We start from the raw sequence: 20,507 nt of genomic DNA on the forward strand, positions 1-20,507 counted from the left end.
CCGCTAACGGCTAACCAACGGAGGTTCACTTCAGTTACATTATGATGCCTTCAGGCTCTGCTCAGTGAACATTCAGCCAGTGAGTACTGGCTGAATGTACATTATAACGTTAGGAGAGGGGAGGGGAGAGGAGGAGAGGCTGAAACATGTGAATAGTTTAATATTTATAACACCTACAGCCTCCATGTTTTTTTCCAACATTGGTAACACTTGTGGACACTGACAAATGTTGGATTTATAGATTCCATTGTTGCCAAATACACTATCTAAGACATTTGTGACCATTAGAAGAGACTGAACCCCACTGTGTGAATGTATATTAGTTCAGATCCTGATGGGGACTGTGTGTGTGTGTTTATGAATGGGGGAATGTGGACATGTAGTCTAAAGAAGACTAGAAAGACTCTTTATATACATGAAAGTCCATTTGCCATGGTGCGTTCATGCTGCCTCTGAATATACATCAGAACACGTGCTTTTAAATTCACGTTTGTGGCCAAATAGCGTTCATATTTAAACGTTGTTATTCTTTGGTGTGGTTTGTAGTTTACACTAATACAAAGCTACGCAGTGAGTCAGTAATACTACTTTAAAACCACAGCACATTCTTTATTATTCTTTAGAGTTGGAGTATTACTGTTGACTTGCATTCAATCCTACACATACTGACACCAGGTTTAAACGGAAGTAATGTTTATGACTGAAGACAAATAAAATAGATATTTTTAAATGGTGTTATACACAGACTCCAGTAAGTGTGTTGTTGTTGTTTTAGTTTCACATGTGATGACGTCAGAGCAGACAAATCCCCACAAAGGACCAATGTGAAGGAGACAAACGTGAGCAGTGATGGATGTGAACAGTCTGGGTTATGACTTTAGTTTGTCTTATTCTCTGCCTAATGAGTTTGGATAACGTGACGGCTTAGACTCTATGGACACACTGATTGTGTGTTTTAAGGTGCTGGAGTATCAAAGAGTTTAAACTGATGGGATAGATATCTGCACACTTCATTTTGAGCTTTTAGTCTGAAGGACCTTCATCAGAGCTTTTTTTCTGGTATGAATGATGACCAAAACTACAATGGTAGTATGAATGATGACCCCCCCCCATGCTCCAGTATTCTGCTGAAGTCCGACACAGACTCAGTACATAGTATGCAGGTTTGTCTTGGATGCTAGCCTCAGCTACGAGGCTGCTCACTCACACTTTAGTCTTCTGGTTGCCGTCCTGGTATCTATCCAAGAAGAAGAGAGACAATGTCCGCTTTTAATTTAGCTTTTTCAGGAAAGACGCTGAAGGTGAAGACAGACTCTCTTCACTCCACCTGTTGCGCCTCTGGCTGGACGTGTCTCTGGCACTCACTATACACGTATATATGTGTGCATAGATGTGTCTGCAGTTGTTGGGCATTAGTAAGCTTTTAAAGGACATTTTAGTGACTGTTGCAAGCGACTGATAATAGTGGAGATTTTGCTATCGAGGCTTTCAGGCGGTCTCAAGTGAAAAGAGCGTTGTGGCTTTTACTGCAGATCTGATCGTCTATATTAGAGACTTGTGTTTGCTGATCGTCCATCGTGGAATAAAGTGATGATGTATGTTCAAGAACTACTCATTTCTCTGTAATCCAGCTTCAGTTGGACCTGATTGTGGAGCGTCTTGACGTCTCCTGGTTGTCATATCTTTTGGGGGGTTTCCACCTGTTGGGATCATCCACTGCTTTGCACCACACATGGCTCTCTCATCCGCCTCCTTTTATTTTTGTTCTGATGACTTCCTGTGTCATCGTTCACCAGCAGGGAGGAGGCAGCTCCTCGTCTTGCTCTTCTCTTCTCTTCTCTTCTCTTGGACTGTAACCGGAGTCACAACCTTTTTAAACTCTTGCTACAGCCCAAAATGAACTGGGATTGTTTCAAAGTCTCTCTTCATGTGTCCTCCTCCCTCTCACATCTTTTACTGTCTTGGCTCATCTTTACTCTGCTACACACATTGATTCATGTTTATTTATTTACTCTCATCACTTCCTTCTATTGCTCTTAAAATGTACTGAAATACCATTTTTTCCCTGTATTTTTTGTCCTTCCCTTTTGCTCAAACCTCTCTCCTGTTCTACATTTCCCTCCTTTGTTCTTCCCTTTCCTCTGTCCTCCCTTGTTCCCTCCATCCTCCCTCATGCAGGTGGTGAGTCAGCGTTTCCCCCAGAACAGCATTGGCGCGGTGGGCAGCGCCATGTTCCTGCGCTTCGTCAACCCGGCCATCGTGTCTCCATACGAGGCCGGAATCCTGGACAAGAAGCCCCACCCCAGGATAGAGCGGGGTCTCAAGCTCATGTCCAAGGTAGGCTGGTGAATTAATGGACTTATATTGGCAGCCTTGAGCTTTCTGTAAACATTCTTGTGTATTTTAATAATCTACAGGTGTTCTGTTCTCACCAACTGTTTGAAGAAGAACTCTGTACTTGAACCGGTCTCAGATGAGTCTGATTGTGTGACCTTTAGCCCCGCTTTATGGGCCGAGACCTTGTTTGGACTAGCAGTTTATTTTGTTGGATTGTTCTATATTTCCTGTCTTTTCCTTTAGATTCTGCAGAGCATCGCAAACCACGTCTTGTTTACAAAAGAAGAACACATGAGGCCTTTTAATGACTTTGTCAGGAGCAACTTTGATTCAGCCAGACGGTGAGACGCTCAAAGCATGATGTTAATTATTAATGTCTCATAAATGCATTTTAATGAATGATGCAGATGTGTTTTTTACTTATGTGATAACCTTTAGGGTCTCATTCCGCCTACATTTGGGTTACAGTGTTTGTGGGTTGTTTCTTACTTGATGAAGGTTAACAAAGTAGTTTGGTGCTCTCACAGAACCTGCTCTAAGGTCACAGGTTAGAATCCTGTGGCGTATTCCTGGTAGAACACGGTACCAGAGACCTTTCTTCAGACACCGCTCTTTAACTAAAGCGGTGAGTGTGCACTCTGTTCGTCCTCCGTCCCAGGTTCTTCTTGGACATCGCGTCCGACTCTCCTCCCAGCGACTCAGTCAACCACAGTCTGTCTTTCATCAGTGACGGCAACGTTCTGGCCCTCCACCGCCTGCTGTGGAACAACCAGGAGAGGATCGGCCAGTACCTCTCCAGTAACAGGTGGGGCAACGGATCTCAACAATGAGCTCACTCTTTTACCACCGATCATGTTTTGTGACGTGGTTTTTTACGGTCTAATTTCCAGGGACCACAAAGCCGTGGGCAGGCGACCTTTTGACAAGATGGCCACCCTGCTGGCCTACCTGGGTCCTCCTGAACACAAACCCGTGGCTGACACGCACTGGTCTAGCCTCAACTTGACCAGCTCCAAGTTTGAGGAGTTCATGACCAGGTAGCGTTAACATAGTGATAAACTGGCTTCTTAAGGTCCTCCTTTAGAACACCAAATCTTTGAGATTGGATCGAGACTGACCCTCAGGTCTCTGGTTTGTTTTTTAGGCACCAGGTCCATGAGAAAGAGGAGTTCAAGGCCTTAAAGACCCTCAACATCTTCTACCAAGCAGGAACCTCCAAGACCGGCAACCCAGTGTTCTACTACGTGGCCCGCAGGTAGGACCGCCTCTCTCCTTAACATCAGCTCATCGCCCGGTTCGTTTGTCATGGTGCTGAATCATAGCCATGCATTTATCTGAAAGCTTTAGCAATGCAGGTTTACGCTTAAACTAAGAACCTACGTTTGAATATAGCAGCATGTGTAACACGACTACGGAGGAGGATCGGCAGATGGATCTAGTTAGTCCATGTGTCCTTGGGTGAGACACTTGATCCTAAATCTCTTAAGTAGGCTGTGCCAATGGTGTGTGAACAGTACGAATGGTTAGTTAGAGTCCAAGGTGAAACCTGGCATGGTAGCCCAAACCATCAGTGACAAGTAGTGTTAAAGCGCTTTGAGTGGTCGCAATACTAGAAAGGGTCTATACAAAACACAGTCCGAGAGACGAGGCGTTCGCTGGTAAAAGCTCAACAAACACCAGAAACATTCAGTGTCTTCATGATAGTCTGTGTCCAAAATATAATGTTTAGGATGGACAGACGGACAGAACAAGCTTCTGCTACATTTACTACACTGACGTCACCTGAGCTTTTCTGAAAAGTGCTCAGAAATGTAAACTTAAAGCGCTCAAAGCGGACGCATAAAAACAGCAGACTGCTCAGAAAAACGACTGAGTGCAGCTGCTTCTTTTCTAGGCGTCCTCAGACGGCCGCACACACTCTGTCCTCATTGGGAACAATTGGAAAAAGACACTAGCGGTCATAAAAAGACCAGGCCAGGTCAGATTAGTGTTTGTGTCTCTGAACTCCAGATTACAAATTACAAAGCATCCAGCAAATGAATCCAAATCCGGCAAATGAAAAACCCTGGTACTCTGGTAAAATACTACAGGTTTATATGACCAAATATCAGCGCTGTAATGGTCCATGTTGAATGGTCTAACGTGCGTAATGTAGAACCAAAGTTGTGAATTTCACCCAGAAACACAAAGCTAATAGAACACCGTAAAACTTTACTTACCTCTGAGGCTAAAGCTATCCAGAGATACCAAAAAACTTCTCTGATGGAGTTTAACTTGTGTGGCGCTAGCTGCTAGTGCTAGCTGCTAGTGTTATGAGCTGCTAGTGCTCTTTCACATGTTAGTGCCAGCTGTATTGTTGGCGATATTCGCCACATTTCGTACATTTTAAACATGTTACACATCAACACCAATATGCTAAAGCTCTGCGACGATTAGCTAGCCTTAGCGGTTATCCGATGAACTACGGAAGCAAATGTAACAGTCATTTTTCTCGATCATTAGTTTTGTCTTTATTTAGTTTGTGTTAATAATCAATGGCTCCATTCTTCTTCATGTGTTTAACGTGGATCTCTGTTAAATCATCGGTCCGTCTGGAGTTCTACAGGATGATTTGAACCTCACTTTAATAAGGTTTAGTATATATAGTCACTTTAATAAGGTTTAGTATATATAGTCACTTTAATAAGGTTTCGTATATATAGTCCCTTTAATAAGGTTTAGTATATATAGTTGGTGGTCGATCTTTTGAGATTGGAAGAAAGCAGACAGTTGAACTTCTCTGAGAGATAGATGGTAGATTGAGTTAATACAGTGAATCCTTATTCATGGCACAAACAGTCCTGCAGTCTTGGTTGAGATCTGGTTCTGCTGAATACTTTTACCTCAGGATCCATAACGTCCACTACGTTCTCCGCTGCCGTTCTTTTTCCTTCGTTTTGAGGGAAAAATCCAAACTTTTCCTGTTTGTCCGGCGGTCACCACCTGCTGTGATTTGAATCATCAGAATCTTTTTTACCTGTCAAACTAAATGTGATGGATGCAGCAGCTCTGCCCTGTTTTAAATGTTTTGGCTGAACCTTTGAAACGTCGGCCGTTCAGACCTGTGATCCGGATCAGACCGCTTCCTGTTCTGCAGGAGAGTCTCTATCGAGGTGTAACAGAACGCTCATCATCACATGGACTCAATTCAGTCACACTTTGATTAATAAACGAGTCACAGCTTACTAAACGTGACAGAAAGTCTGATCTGATTACAAACCAGAGTTGTAAACGTGATTACTTGTTTCTTGTGCTTTGTTTAGTTGCATATTAAATGAGATCATTGGGGATTCAATGCATACTGGAACACATACAACCATTCCATGCATTCCTTTTTCAGTTCTTTCAGTATTCTTTACTTTACTGAGGCTGCTCACTGCTCAGACACGGGCTGAATGTGATGTAATGTGCATCCCGCTTTGACTCAGCAGGAACAAACGTAGCATCAGTCATGAAGAAAACAGCGAGCGCAGCAGAACGTCGGTGTGGAAGCGTTCTGCAGAGAGCTGAGCATCGACAACACTTCCTCTTCAAACCATGTATTCAGATATTCAGAGCTAGTTTAGTCTGATACACTTCAGGATTGTGAGGGAACATTGAAACATGGAGGTACACTTGTATGATGGAGACAACAGGCAGTAACAGGTTTTTACAAAGAGAAATGAAAATGAAAGGAGTTTCCTGGTCACACGTTCATGTTCTAGTACGTTCTGTGACCAGTACATGTGGTTCAGAAGGTGTTGAACGCTGTCAGGACTAAAATAGTCAGACTGACAGCTTGTCGAGTCTCGGTGAAGAGTCCGTGACTTTTGTTCCTGGAGGTCGCCGCTCTGGGTTTCTTCGTGGAAGACGTCCGGGCCGTTGTGCTCGTGTGTGGGGAGAAACCGTCCGAGTTAGTGGGAGACGTCCAGACAAACGCCACGTGGTCCCCAGATCCATTCGCCCCTCTCCTGTCCTCGTACTCCCCCGTCTCGAAAAGGGCCCATTTGGCCTGGTAGCCGGTCGACGGACCGGCGCGGCCTTCGTCGACCCAGAGCGGCGGCTCTGTGAACGGCGCAGAGTGCCGCTCCCTCCCTGGAGCTGCTTGCTGCCCACAGATGGGTTTCGTGTAACAGGGGCAGCCTAAGACGGTGGCCCGGGTTTGCCCCGCCCATGTCAGGAGCTTCGTTATGTTCTCCTCTTCCTCGCAAGCCCAGGGGTTATCCCCGAGCGTCATCACCTCCAGCGCTGCCAGCTTATCAAATATCCCCTCCGGCAGCCAGGAGAAGCGGTTGGCGTGCAGGTAGAACTGAGCCAGCCTCAGCAGCCGGTCCAACGAGCCCGGCAGGATCTGCGCGAGGTAGTTGTGCGACAGGTCGGCGCGCTCCAGGTTGTGCGGCATGTTGGTGGGCACGGTCCAGAACCGGTTGTGGCTGAGGTCGAGGGTCCGGAGGCTCGGCAGCGTGTTGTTGATGAAGACCACCCTTTCCAGCTCGTTGCCCGACAGGTCCAGGACCTTCAGGTTCCAGTGGTAGGCCGTGTCGTTCTTGTCCAGCGAGCGCAGGTGGTTCCCCGCCGCTCGGATGTCCCACAGCGAGCGCGGCAGGGCGGGGGGCAGCGTCTCCAGCCGGTTGTAGGACAGGTCCAGGGTCCGCAGGTGGGCGTAGTGGGTGAGCTGGCTCTCCAGACCCTGCAGGCTGTCAGAAGGGTGAAACATTAGGAAACACATTAAATATAGTGTGATTTTATTATTAAGTGAATAGCTCCTACTGTACAACCTTTATTCAACTTCTTCACTTCCACAAACTCTTTCTAAAGCTTTGTTTATCAGAAGTGGACGTAGTCATGGAGACGTCACCCGTTAGTTAGTGGACTCATGTTTTGAAGCCTCCAGTTCGCAGATTTCGCGGTCGCCATGTTTTTTTTTACAACCAGTGAACAGGAAGTGAGCATATCTGGACTGAGGAGTGCCGTAGAGACCTATCAATCACTGTGTAGCCCCGCCCTAAAGCATCCCCTGCTTTATGGTCTGTGTGACTCTAAATGGACCATAATGTACTAAATGAACATCATGCTGTATTGAAGAAGACTTGAAACTAGAGATTGAGACCATAAACTCATGTTTACAATGTTTACTGAGGTAATAAATCAAGAGAGAAGTAGAGTCATTTTCTCATAGACTTCTATACAACCAGAGGAGTCGCCCCCTGGTGGACATTAGAGAGAATGCAGCTTTAACACTTGAAGCACTGACTTCACTTTGTCGCCTGGTTTATATTTGCGTGTGGCTGTTGGTTGCAATATTCTCCAAAGCGCCAGAGGACGTACAAACACAATTAACTGAAGAATTTACGGCAGAAAGCCAGAAACTAACCTCCACTATAGAGGAGGGATTATAATCATCAATAAACTCATATCTCATATTCATAAACTACTTTATTACCTTCATACAAACCTGTAGAGAAATAAGTATTAAATGAAACAACGGTTGAACATCCTGTGAACTATTTGATTTGGCTGATAAATATTTACTCACATGTAGATTTTGAACACTTCCTGTTTCTTATCAGTGAACTATTTGTGACGTCACGAGTTCTATTGTTCCTGAGGACCTCTCGCATGCACAGAGCTGCTCACCTGTTAAAAGACAGGTTGAGGAAGTTGATGTTGTGCTGCAGGCCGGGCGGCAGCTTGGTCAGGCCTCGGGAGGAGCAGTCCACCGCGCGGTGCCCCCGGCTGCAGGAGCACACGGTGGGGCAGATGGACACCACCCGACCCCCGAGCAGCCCACACAGCAGCAGGAAGAGGCAGGCGGTCATGGTCCGGGCTCTGGAGGACGACACACAGCGTTAAATAGAAGCAGCGCAGACAGATGACTCCGTTTCATTTGTAACTCGTTTGTTTTCCATCTTAATTATGCATCTTAATTCAAATCTGCCTTATTCTTAGTGCAAAGAGTCCCATTTGTGATACTCTTAAAAGGTGCGAGTCATCCTGAGAGATAACTTGAAGCTCTGCCAGAGGGACCGGAGCTCAGAGTGCTGCAGAGAGACTCGGTTCATTCAGGGCGACACGCTAACTGCAGAAGACCGGAGCTCCATGTGCGTTTGTGTTTCCACAGACGGGACTGTGGGACACATTTTCTGTTGAATCCAGAAATGTTTTCACGCCGTTACATTATCTGGAGGCGGTTCATCGTCGCTGAATCCCTCTGTTTTTGTTTAAAGGCTGTACTTTCCATTTAAAACTAAAAAGCATAGATCTGCATGGAGACAGAGCCCTGTGTGGTTTACTGCATTCACAGTGAAGCGGCTCTCTCTCTGCTCAGGTTTAATGTGGCTCGTCCCGTTTGAAGTCACTCACCTCGTCCTCTCTAGCGTCGCTCCGTCATCCCTCCTCTCGGTTCTTCCTCCTGCAGTCTGTTGGAGTCTCTCAGCCTCTTTTCTCTGGAGGTTGTGCCTCTAAACATGCTGCCTGCAAGCGCCGGTCCCCCCCCCCGTCCTGCTCTGTCAGATTCCAATGCAGCTGCAGGTTTGTTCAGAGGGAGGAGGGAGAGAGGAGGGGAGGGAGAGGAGGGGAGAGGGAGAGGAGAGGAGGGGGGAGGGAGGGAGAGGAGAGGAGGGAGGGAGAGGAGAGGGGAGAGGAGGGAGGGAGGGAGGGAGGGAGGAGGAGAGGGGAGAGAGGAGGGAGAGGAGGAGGGAGAGAGAGAGGGAGACGGGGAGAATTGCAGCAGCGAGCCGGCCCACTCTGCTGCTGATGAGGCTAAAGAGAGTGAGTGAGTGTGTGAGTGTGTGTGTGAGTGTGTGAGTGGGCACAGTTGAGTATTTTGTGAGTTATTTCAGGGTACAACGAGTTAGAATAGTCTCATAATTCAATACTTTTCGTATCTAAACATAATGAATATTGAGCTGTCGTCTGTGATTTACTGAATAATGAACTCGATGTACTCCGACGGTTAGGACGACGCGTTCCTCTCTCAGGTTTGAATAAGTCTGATTATTAGTGGTTGGAGACAGCAGTACTGTAGAGCTGTAGAAGTGTGTGATATGTGGAAGTGTGTTTAATGTGACATCCTAAACCACAACCACCCATTCATGTGACTCAAACCAACGTCACCAGGAGCTTCTCTTTCTTCTTTTATGTGCTGAACAGTCACAGTTCTCTTCAGACACAAGGAAATAAACACAAATATAGTTTAACAAATGGCTTCACGATCAGAATTATGAACAACTTGATTAAATACATCAACACACTGTTCTTAAGGTTTAAAATGACACATTGTGAAAACCACAAAGAACAGATCATAAACATCTTTCACCTCTAAAGTACTAACACCAAACCTGAAGGCTGCACAGAGAGCAGCGCTGGAAGTATATTACACGGCTTGATGCTGTAAAATATTAGTTTTTTACAGAGACGGAGACTAAGTTCATTCTCAGAGACCACAAGCTGGAAAATCTAAATAGGAAACCACAAAAACACATCATGGCCAAAAGAAAAGCAGAGTATGAGGTCACTGTGTTCAACAGAGACTTCCTCCTAAAACACAACACATTCATTGAAATAAGGAACATTTATTTTGACCAATTCAACTCTGTAATGAAAGAGTTTACTGAGCTCTCAACACACACACGTAATTGTAATGCTGTATATATATTATAACAGTAATGTCGTGTAAATATTCATATTGATTTTATTGTGTACTTTTTTTTATTTGATGCTTTGGTAACTTTATTTTTTCTGAATCTTTCATGTCAGTAAAGCCACATTTAATTAAATTAAATATACTTTCTAAAGGGAATCCAGCAAAGCTCTGGTTTGAGTCACAGAAACCTTCATGTAGAACGATCATGTTGACTAATAGTACGAGTTCAACATCTCACATGATTTAGAAAAATACTTCTTCTGTAGTTTCAGATGTACTGAGTAGTTCATGACTTTTTCTTTTATTTATGATCTTGTGTTTATTTGTAAGCGTAGAGACTTAGATGAACATCTCTTCTCTCTCGATCATTTCCTCAAACAGTGACGAGGTCGTTTCCTGTGTCCTTGCTGCCTAGCAGCCAGTGACAGCGGAGGATCAGTTCACTCATGGTTGTCCAGGTGGAGTGGGGGGGTTTGCAGAAAGGTCTTGCATGTGGTTTGCCTCCGAGTTGTTCGTGCGCGGCATCTCATTCGTCAGCGAGACGAAGTTCTCCACCGTCTCCGTTGCTTTTCGTCTCTGGAACGTCTCCGGCTGTCCCGTCGCTTCCACCGGCCTCTCGACCGAACAAACTCCCTTTATGTTCGCCTCCGAACGTGCTCGCCGGCGTCAAGTCTTCCAACTCCTCGCCGGCGTCCGGCAGCGTGGACAGTCTCTTCGACAGCCTCTGAGTCAGGAAGCTGGAGAGGGACGTCCGGTTGGATGGCCTCATCGTCACCTGGCCGTTGTTGGCTCCACCCTCGAGGAACGGCGAGGGACCAGCCCAGTCTCCAGTCGTTATCTGCTGCTTCTGAAGCTTCCGCTTCTTGATGTAGATCAGCAGGAAGCCCACCATCATGACTACCAGGGCTCCACCTATTACCCCCGCCACTGCTTTGCTGTGGTTCGATCCTTTAGCAGGCTTTTCTTTTCCCCCCGGACGTCTTTCCTTCGTTGTAGCAACGTGGAACAATGGCGTCTTTGTCGTGGCCTTTGGCGTTCTGTACAAACCGGGGGACTGCGTAGCTGTGACCGGGCTGGCGTTGGCGGTTTTGTTCTCAACGGGTTCGGTAGATGCGTTGGTGGTAGAGACGAGGCTTGTGGACGGCGTCGGACGTGTGGATGGTCGGCTTGTTTCATCGTCAGTGGATTGAGTTTGGGCGGAGCTGCTTGGCGTTGGTGGTGTCCATGTGGTTGTGGTTGGGTCGCCGGCGTGACTGGTTGCGACTCTTGCTGCTGATGTTGTGAAGTTAAACTCCATCATGGACTTCACGCTTTCTGTTGAGCCTTTGAACCGAGACCATGTGGAGTTGGTTGGAGTTGCTGCGGTTCGAATCCCTGGTGGGAACATTTTAGAAGTTGTTTGCAGTGAAGGTTCGTCGCTGGGTCTCGTCCCGTTTTCTTGAACCACGATGGACCGAACGATGTGACGACCTGCGACCTCTGTGACCGGATCCAGGCTGGACGCCTCCCGTGTCGTCAGCTGGTCCTGCGTGGACTCGCTTGGTGTTACCTGCATTCCTGTCGTCACATGGCTGAAGGTGTTATTCTGACCGGACGGCAGCGGCAGCAGCCACACCAACATCAGGCTCAGAAAGTTGATGGTCATTGTTTTTCTTCCGTCTTCTGGCTGGTTGCTAGAACAGAGGAAGTTCTTTAGTTGGAGATGCAGAGCAATACCATCTTATGCAATGTGCAGTGTTGCAATGTAAACTGCTGTTGTACCGTTTCCTCAAACTCTAAATAGACGTATGCGTCAGCGGTACATACAGAGTGTATTTAAAGTTTCTTTAGTTACATTTTACAATAGTCAAATATCTTCATTTAAAGGAGCTTTTCTGTTTAACGGAGAATTGTTGTCTTGTTAATTGTTGTTGATCATTTCTCTGTCTTTAGTTGTGGCGCTTTAGTTGTGAAGAATCCATCAAAGTAGATGTTATCCTCGGCTCAGTCTCGGTACAGTTTTGTGAGGTAACTTTTCATCTTTTAGCACCAGCATCAATCCAAAGCACTGGAGTTATCAGATGCACCTCAGGTACATTAATAATTCATGATTAAATTGTACTTACCAATGACTTCACACCTCCAGTAGCCCCTCAGCTGTGTGGTTGCAGGATGTATTTAGAGGTAAATAGTTGGTCTTATTGAGTCCTCTGAGTGAGAGCACAGCTCGGGGCATTGAAGGCTCCTCTCTGCTGAAACCTTGAGTCCTTCTTGCTTCACTTACAGGAAGTGTGACGTGTGAAGCCGACTCTGCATTCTCAGGTCTGATGTGCTAAAGATAGTAGTTCATTCAGTTTCACACCAGAGCCTGACTGCATTCAAACGTGTTAACGGTGAATCGTGCATAATAGAATTAAAGAAACATTTGTAGAAATGACTTTAATCGTCTCTGTTCTGTACATGAAGGACTGATGGTTTGAACTAGTGGAGCAACACATGTTGAGCCATCGTCCCAAAAATCATTCAAACCGACCTCAAGTCATCAAAACTTCTGAATGTTGTACTTTTACTTTGTTGTAGTAATTTATTGTGTTTTTTTTCTTCATAAAAACACAATTCAAATGATCAGGAAAAAAAAGATTGTATTTATATCTATTAAAATAAATCTCTTCATTATTATTTTACTGAAGTATAATAATGTTCTTAGAGCTCGTGTTATGAAGTTAAACAGCTCATAATTCATCTCTAATATCTATTTTATATTCATGTGAAAACATCTCCTTCAAACTACTGGATTCATTCAAGTTTATCACCAAAACTACATTTTACAGATGACCTGTGAACACATCATGATAACGTTATAATGGACCTTCAGCCAGTACTCATGTTCACTGAGCAGAGCCTGAAGGCATCATGATGTAACTGAAGTGAACCTCCGTTGGTTAGCCGTTAGGTTGTGGCGCGGCTTAGTCATACAGTTTTAGTAACGCAGTGCTTTACTGCACACGCACAGCTTTCAGACATGACTGCTACAAATACTGATGAAAGCATCTCACTTTAATTAGAATCATTATTTAGCATAAATATGTCTCAGGATTTGTTTTCAAATGCTTTAAAAATCTTTAGAAATCTACATTTGAGTAAATATTTTGCAGCTGAATCAACTTGTTCTCCGGATGTTCAACCCTTTGATTGATTACAAGACATTTATTTGACTCCTTTCTTAACCAGGATTGTATAAAGGTGTTAGTACGCATACACGCCGTGGTGGTGCTCATAATGTGCTGCATCTCTGCAGACCAGCGTGTCTTCAGGCCCACTCAGGCTCTCTCTTTATTTCCAATAAAGGGAACAAGTGAGGCACAGAGTTCATGCGTCACTTCATATTTTAAAAGTACACGATTGTGTATCAGAAACTTTGCTCTGAGCTGAAGCCGCCTGGTTGAAAGCTAGGATGTTGCTCATGAACACGCTTGTGAACGAGTTAGTGATAAAGTTAACACCACTTAGTGTCCGCTCAGACACGGACGGAGTCTACTAAGTTTAGCTCGCGCAGATTAACCACGATCTAATTCAGACACAGCAGCAGTCTACAGAAGAGCACAGCATCCGTTCAGCTCTACAGTCACAGCCTCCTCAACCTTCATTTACGTGTTCTAGTCGTGCACAGTGAAGAATGTTGTATTTCTGCTCACCACACCTTCAGTACTTCAGTACCTTCTGGCTGATCATTACTTCGAGTTATACTACTTGTTATAACTATGCATTCCTTAAAGAAGCCAATAGAAAAGGAACAAACGACACTGAAACGATGCAAAACTTCATTTATTTAATACCCGACATTGTAACAGTTTCATATGTTATGAAAGAATCAGAAGTATTAGTCTGCAGTAAACATCATAAACAGAGATTCATGAACGCAACAAAGATTATTAGACGTTGTACCTTCTGACCATCATCTCGGTGTCCCCTAGGAATCGGTCCTGTGATCACTTTGATTCTCTAAAAGTCTGTTGATCTACTTATTTATTGTTTCCGCTCATTTTCTAAAACTGAGCCAAATCAAGCAGATTTAAAGTAAATGTAGAATTTGCTCAGCAAGTGTGTAGAACTATGTAGCACATGAGATGTTTAACGGTTCAACTTTAAAGGTTGAGAAACGTACCCTTCACGCTTTACACCTTTGTTTCTGTGTCTGACAGTAAGTTTGCCTCTTTGCTGCAGTACTATTCTCATTACTTCAACTTAAGTATTTCATAATATAAATACTTCCTCAGTTTCTCTCTCTGAAGTTTCTTCCGTTTTTCACCCTTAAAGGTGTTTTTTGAGAGCTTTTCCACGTCTTGATAGTTGGATAAAAGTATGTATTTTTTACTTTAATAAGTATTATTTTGCCAGAATATTTGAGTAGTTTGGCTTCTTGAGTGAAGAAAACAGGTTTTCTTAAATATATGTATTTATATTTCTCAAAGCAAGGTTTTGAAGAACTATCCTTGTTTGTGTGGGTTCAGTAACTCTGGTATTTAATCGGCACCAGTTGACAACATTTCAAGCGATGCCCAGGTGGCTGTTTCAGTAAAATTCTGTGAGGTGAAATAAACTGGATAGAACTTAAATAGAAGAAGTTAAACACATTAGCTAAACTGACTGGTTTGTGAGTGGAGTGGAGTGTCTGGGACTGGAGGTGGTCTAGGCGGGGTTACCTCCTCACACAACAAGGGGCATATCCTCCAGATCCCTGGGAATCTCCAGACAGGAGTCTCTGGAGCTGGAGCTCTGCATCTGACCGACCTTCTCTTCCAAAGACATCGCCGTGGCCCCTCTCTCCAGTCCTGCCCCGGCCTCCTCCCTCGCCTCTCGTATTTCAGCCTGCCTCTCGTCCTCCATCTCGCTGTCGGCTCTCACCTCCTCAAGCATGACGCTGGCATCGCACGGCCCAACCAGTCCTCCCGCCTCCTGCTGGTCGACGCCCCAGTACCCAGTACCGCTCACCAAGTCCATGTTGGACCGGGAGGATCGGGGGGCGTAAACCCGGCGCTGAATGAGGCAGACCTGACATGCCAGCACCACGGTGGCAACTAGCAGGCAGACGATCAACCCCCCCGCTGAGCCCAGAGCGATCAGACCCATCTCGGTGTCGATCAAGCAGTCTGCACGGGTACCGTCGGTGTCCGCGTCAAGTGAGTTTGTGCGGCCAGTGGTTGTGAGGCTGTGCTCCACGGCAGGCGTCGAGTTGCCGCCCTGATCTTCTGTTTCATACGGCTGCACAGTCAAAAGGTTTCGGCCTGCGTCGGTGGGACAGAGCGGCAGCTGGTTGAGCAGGAGAAACAGCCAGAGGGAGGTTCTGGTTCCTTCCATTGTGCTCTGAAATTAAGAGCAGAAACGTGAACTTTCTGCATCACCTACCATGCAAAGTTGGCTTGTGTTGACAATACTTACTTGACTTGGTCTTATGTGGAAGTGTTGTTGGAGGGATGCAGTGAGACACCTGCTGCAGACAGACTCTTGAGACGCTCTGAACGTACTTCCTGACCCCGTCTCTGGGTCTGTTTCTGCTCTGGTTATTTCGGGGCCTCTTGTTGATACCGCAGATGCTGACAAGCTCTTACAAGAAGAGAGAGACAAAAATAGTGATGTAGTTTCTCAGAAGCCAAAAAAAGGACTGTAACACATTATGCCATGAACACGTTTAAACGATACACTACTAACCCCAAACACAGAAATGCATTATTTACTCAAGAAGGCCTGAGGTTGACCTTGTCTGATTTCTTTTTTCTTTAGGTTCAAAACAGGCCAGATCAACGGTGACCTGCTCATCTACCATGTCCTCCTCACTCTCAAACCCTACTACGCCAAGCCCTACGAGATAGTGGTAGACCTAACACACGTAGGACCTAGCAATCGCTTCAAAACCGACTTCCTGTCCAAGTGGTTCGTGGTCTTTCCCGGCTTCGCCTACGAGAATGTAGCGGCCGTCTTCGTCTACAACTGCAACACCTGGGTGAGGGAGTACACCAAGTACCACGAGCGGCTGCTGACGGGCCTGAAGGGCAGCAAGCGGCTCCAGTTCATCGACTCTCCAGCTAAGCTTGCCGAACACATCGAACCGGACCAACAGAAGCTGCCCGCGGCCACGCTGACCCTTGAGGAAGACCTCAAAGTGTTCCATAATGCCCTCAAGCTGGCCCACAAAGACACCAAGGTCTCAATAAAGGTGAGGATGCCGCCGAAGGGCGAATGTAGCTCAGTCTGTGGGGGCTTGGTCTTTGGAACCTGAGGGTAGCTGCAGAGGTAACGAAACTGCAAACTGCTTCCAGGGCACTGTGGAGTAGCTTTTGTGAATACCTTATTAGACTGGAAGGATAAGATCAGAGAACGTTAGTACGATCAAGAGGAATTTGAGCAATGGGTTTAGGTTTTTCCTTAAACACTGTATGTTTTCTCGCTGGTCAGGTGGGCTCGACTGCAGTTCAGGTGACCTCTGCCGAGCGGACCCGCGTCCTCGGCCAGCCCGTCTTCCTCAATGACGTCTACTACGCCTCAGAGATCGAGGAGATTTGCCTGGTGGACGAGAGCCAGTTCACCCTCACCATGGCCAACCAGGGCACGCCGCTCACGTTCATGCACCAAGAGTGTGACGCCATCGTCCAGTCCATCATCCACATCCGGACGCGCTGGGAGCTGTCGCAGCCGGACTCCATCCCACAGCACACCAAGATTCGACCCAAAGATGTTCCCGGCACTCTGCTCAACATCGCCCTGCTGAACCTGGGCAGCTCTGACCCCAGCCTCAGGTCGGTGCTGTAGGGCCTTTAGACTTATTCTAGCGAGATTATTCCACCTAAAACAACAGTAACATCACCAGCTTCCTTTTACTGAAGAAGTTGTAATTTCTACTGTGGACTCCAAAAGCTCATCTGTTTGGTGTCTTTTGGTTTTGTGTCAGGAATTGCAAGTTCCAAAATGTTAAGACACTTATGTTTTTGGCTGTAAATGTGGCTTAAGTTTAGAGCTAAATTACATATGAAGAAGCTGTTATGTCCACCCAAATCTATTTGGGATGAGAGTCAACGGAGTCATGATAAAACTTCAGAACATTTGGGGGGGGGTTTGCGCTACTCTTGACAGGACTCAACACCTCTCACTTGTTGTCCTTCCCCCTTCCAGGTCGGCGGCTTACAATCTGTTGTGTGCATTGACCTGTACCTTCAACCTGAAGATAGAGGGCCAGCTGCTGGAGACGTCGGGCCTCTGCATCCCCGCTAACAACACCCTCTTCATCGTCTCCATCAGCAAGACTCTGGCAGCCAACGAGCCCCATCTGACACTGGAGTTTCTGGAGGAGTGCATCTCAGGCTTCAGCAAGTCCAGTAAGTCCACTTAACAGGACTCCTGCAGTCACTTCATAACTTGGAAGGTTTTTTTTGCTTGCTTGCTAAAAAACTGCCTTTTTTCAGGGTTTGTGCAAAGATGTTTATGGGAGGTCACATATTCATTACATAAAATGATTATCAGCTCAACTGGAGTGGAAATGAGACAAGTACTAAGAATCTAACAACCCTGCTAGCAGCTCCTAGAAGCCATGCTGCTCTTTACAAACACCACAACCTCTGATGTTTTCTATTTATTAAGCCCTGTGCTCCCACGAAATAGACTAAAAACAGCTATTATAGATGAACATTTTAGTTCTTTAAGTTATTTATGGAAAGTTATAAAAAGGTCACAATGAATCCTTGTTTTTTCACATTATGTGAAGCAGGCGAGAACACCTTTTTTTTACTGCAGCTTTTGAAAGTGTTGCCAGTGATTTGGGTTTAGTCCACTTTCATGGATGAGTGTGGTTCTTTTATTTTGGTTGATTATGATTGACTCTCACTACACACATGATGGATGATCAATTCGTCCTTTCTGTGATTTAAACCGCTGTGTTCTACCACCAAGGCTACAGCAGGTGTTTACAATATGTTTGTGATAACTACAACATAAACTTAAACAAACATAATAAAGGCGGGGCTACACAGTGATTGACAGGTCTCTACCAGAGACGTATACGTCGTCTCTACGTCACTCCTCCTCAGTCCAGATATGGTCACTTCCTGTTCACTGGTTGCAAAAAAACAAGATGGCGACGGCCAAAACGCTGAACTCGAGGCTTCAAACCATCAGTCCACAAACCAACGTTAAGTTTAAGTTGCTTTAGGTTTTGCCCAGCAACAGGAACCCTTCTCTCCTGGATGACAGTCCTGTTTGAATATTAAAAAGTAAATGTATATCGATCGTGTTTGTTTTTTCTATCGCAGGTATCGAGCTGAAGCATCTCTGCCTGGAGTACATGACGCCCTGGCTGCTCAACCTGGTTCGCTTCTGCAAACACAACGATGACGCCAAGCGCCAGCGCGTCACCGCCATCTTGGACAAACTCATCACCATGACGATCAATGAGAAGCAGATGTACCCCTCCATCCAGGCGAAGATCTGGGGCAGCCTGGGCCAGGTGGGTCCGCCACACAGACAGCCCCGATGAGTGTAAACGGGTCGTGGATCTTCACCTCTGACTCTCTCACTGTGTGTCCTCAGATAACCGACCTGCTGGATGTGGTGTTGGACAGCTTCATTAAGACCAGCGCCACCGGAGGACTGGGCTCCATCAAGGCGGAGGTCATGGCTGATACTGCAGTGGCTCTGGCTTCAGGGAATGTCAAGCTTGTCTCCAGCAAGGTGAGCTAATGCACTCTGGATCAGTGTCTGCAGAGTCACCTGTGTGAGCCAATACTCCACCCATCATGGAGTCGTGTAATTCAAAAACGATGCTTCCATCGTTATGTGTACAATAACTTCAGCCTGGTTGCATCAAATTCAGAAGGTGTACTTTGGTAGCAGAGGAACCTTATGCAACGAGAGTCCCGCCAACTTATGACAAATGGAAGACTTGTGAAAGTTGGAGTTCAAAAGTACTTTGTTGTTAAGATTCTATGTAATTTGTCCCTCCATCCAAACTACCTGTTCAATGAAGTTCACCCTAACCCTCCATGTAACACGGTATCATTATAAGAGGAACACTGTCGGTAAATGTCTTCATTGAAGGTTCATTTAGGATTATTTTGGGTTTCTTATTACCCAGCTTGATGGAAAAGGTCGACATGATAAATGATGATCTTCGTCTTCATCACTTCAGCTCCACAGAGACTCTTCCTCATTCTTTCTTCACGAAACTTTGAGTTTTACTCTTCATAGATTTTGGAATATGGGCTGTGATGATTATCTTTACTCATGAATGATGCATCAAAACATGTCACACTTATTCCAGTTTAATCTCACAGATCGTACAGAATGCAACAGACTGCATCGGTTTACTTAAAGTTTATAACATTAATAATATTACAGGTTCAATACCACCAGAAACTACCTTTCAGCATACTTGTTACATGAAACGTTACATTTACTTCAACATACTCAGCAAACATGCGTGTTATTATAATAATAACTTTATTTATACAGCACCTTTAATAACAGAGTTTACAAAGTGGTTTTGTCAAAGCAGCAAAAGAAAGGAAATAATGAGACAATCGATACGATAAAAATAAAATAAATAATTCAGTAAAATCAACAAATAAAAATAAAACAGTAAAGCGACGACATCACATGTCTGTAACGTGTTTAAAGTCCATAAGGCTATTAGAGGCTTAGTTCCTGCACCACTTTGACTCTGACCAGCGTTAAATGTAATAATTACTTACTTAACGGGAGAATCCGACGCTGTAAATCACTGCAGTGATAAAGAGAAGAAGTCCTTCCCTCTCCACCATCAGCTGTGAGAAACAAACACAGCACAATAGAAAAGCCAGGCCCCGGCTCCTATTATGGCCGACTGCCGCTCCGCTCTCAATGGTGGCCTTTGTGAGGATTGTTGACCCAGAAGAAGCCCGTCAGTGTTTAAGTTGAAGTGCTGCCCCTTCTTCCACTGATTCTGTTGTTTCACCAAAAAAGTTGAATTTAAGAAAATCTGGTTTAAAAATACTGGACCAAACGGTCTTTATGGAGATGTTTTTAACAGCGTGGCTGTCTGATGTCACCACACCAACACATGCTGCTGTCTTATTGGTTAGAAGTATGGTCTGTTATGGTCTTGTAGCTTTTGGGCTCAGTAGATTTCACTACAACTTCTACACAACGATGTCTGAGAGTTTGATAAGTTATTTATTACATTACAGTCATTTAGCAGACGCTTTTATCCAAAGCGACTTACAATTCAGATTCTATCACATTTCTACACCGCACAGCTACGGAGCAGTTTTGGGGTTAAGTGTCTTGCTCAAGGACACATCGACATGCGACTAGCAGAGCCGGAGCCGGGGATTGAACTGCCGACCCTCTGATTGAAAGACGGCCCTGCTATCCACTTAGCCACAGTCTCCCTATTAGTGGTGTAACAGACCGTAGTGGATCCGTACAGATCCAGAACTCATGTGAACCTCAGATTGCCGTTAACCATCAGAGTGTAAATAAAGTTTACCGTTAACCATCAGAG

At 45.4% G+C, this 20,507-nt stretch overlaps 4 protein-coding genes across 5 annotated transcripts in view; 1 reads left to right on the forward strand and 3 right to left on the reverse strand.

Annotated features, from left to right (window-relative positions):
* Positions 1-188: 188 nt before the first annotated feature.
* The window catches only part of LOC116376834 (neurofibromin-like), a 23,660-nt gene continuing 3,341 nt past the window's right edge, over positions 189-20,507 (forward strand). The window contains exons 1-10 of the mRNA XM_031838321.1: positions 189-2,337; positions 2,581-2,678; positions 2,996-3,142; positions 3,228-3,374; positions 3,482-3,592; positions 15,761-16,193; positions 16,433-16,773; positions 17,147-17,349; positions 18,280-18,473; positions 18,557-18,697. Of these exons, the coding sequence (XP_031694181.1) occupies positions 2,173-2,337; positions 2,581-2,678; positions 2,996-3,142; positions 3,228-3,374; positions 3,482-3,592; positions 15,761-16,193; positions 16,433-16,773; positions 17,147-17,349; positions 18,280-18,473; positions 18,557-18,697 (1,980 nt within the window). The 5' untranslated portion in view covers positions 189-2,172. The remainder of the gene's footprint in view (positions 2,338-2,580; positions 2,679-2,995; positions 3,143-3,227; positions 3,375-3,481; positions 3,593-15,760; positions 16,194-16,432; positions 16,774-17,146; positions 17,350-18,279; positions 18,474-18,556; positions 18,698-20,507) is intronic.
* On the reverse strand, positions 5,900-8,947 carry LOC116376835 (oligodendrocyte-myelin glycoprotein-like). 2 transcript variants are annotated; one of them, XM_031838322.1, is made up of 3 exons: positions 8,719-8,947; positions 7,993-8,184; positions 5,900-7,052 (listed from the first exon to the last, which is right to left on the reverse strand). In XM_031838322.1, exons 2-3 carry the CDS (start codon positions 8,172-8,174, stop codon positions 6,107-6,109), a joined length of 1,128 nt encoding a protein of 375 aa, XP_031694182.1. In that variant the 5' UTR covers positions 8,175-8,184; positions 8,719-8,947; the 3' UTR covers positions 5,900-6,106. The 2 variants fall into 2 exon arrangements, with proteins under 2 accessions (XP_031694182.1, XP_031694183.1); XM_031838323.1 differs by lacking the exon at positions 8,719-8,947 and having other exon boundaries at positions 7,993-8,204.
* LOC116376836 (mucin-5B-like) lies at positions 9,914-12,589 on the reverse strand. Its single transcript, XM_031838325.1, has 2 exons — positions 12,106-12,589; positions 9,914-11,673 (listed from the first exon to the last, which is right to left on the reverse strand). The coding sequence occupies exon 2, from the start codon at positions 11,643-11,645 to the stop codon at positions 10,527-10,529; it is 1,119 nt and encodes a 372-aa protein (XP_031694185.1). The 5' UTR covers positions 11,646-11,673; positions 12,106-12,589; the 3' UTR covers positions 9,914-10,526.
* Positions 13,787-19,880, reverse strand: LOC116376837 (uncharacterized). The gene is made up of 3 exons (XM_031838326.1): positions 19,717-19,880; positions 15,419-15,583; positions 13,787-15,343 (listed from the first exon to the last, which is right to left on the reverse strand). The coding sequence occupies exon 3, from the start codon at positions 15,335-15,337 to the stop codon at positions 14,687-14,689; it is 651 nt and encodes a 216-aa protein (XP_031694186.1). The 5' UTR covers positions 15,338-15,343; positions 15,419-15,583; positions 19,717-19,880; the 3' UTR covers positions 13,787-14,686.

Source organism: Anarrhichthys ocellatus, unplaced genomic scaffold (assembly GCF_004355925.1).
Source record: "Anarrhichthys ocellatus isolate YVR2014 unplaced genomic scaffold, GSC_Weel_1.0 scaffold642, whole genome shotgun sequence".
NCBI classification, from domain to species: domain Eukaryota; kingdom Metazoa; phylum Chordata; class Actinopteri; order Perciformes; family Anarhichadidae; genus Anarrhichthys; species Anarrhichthys ocellatus.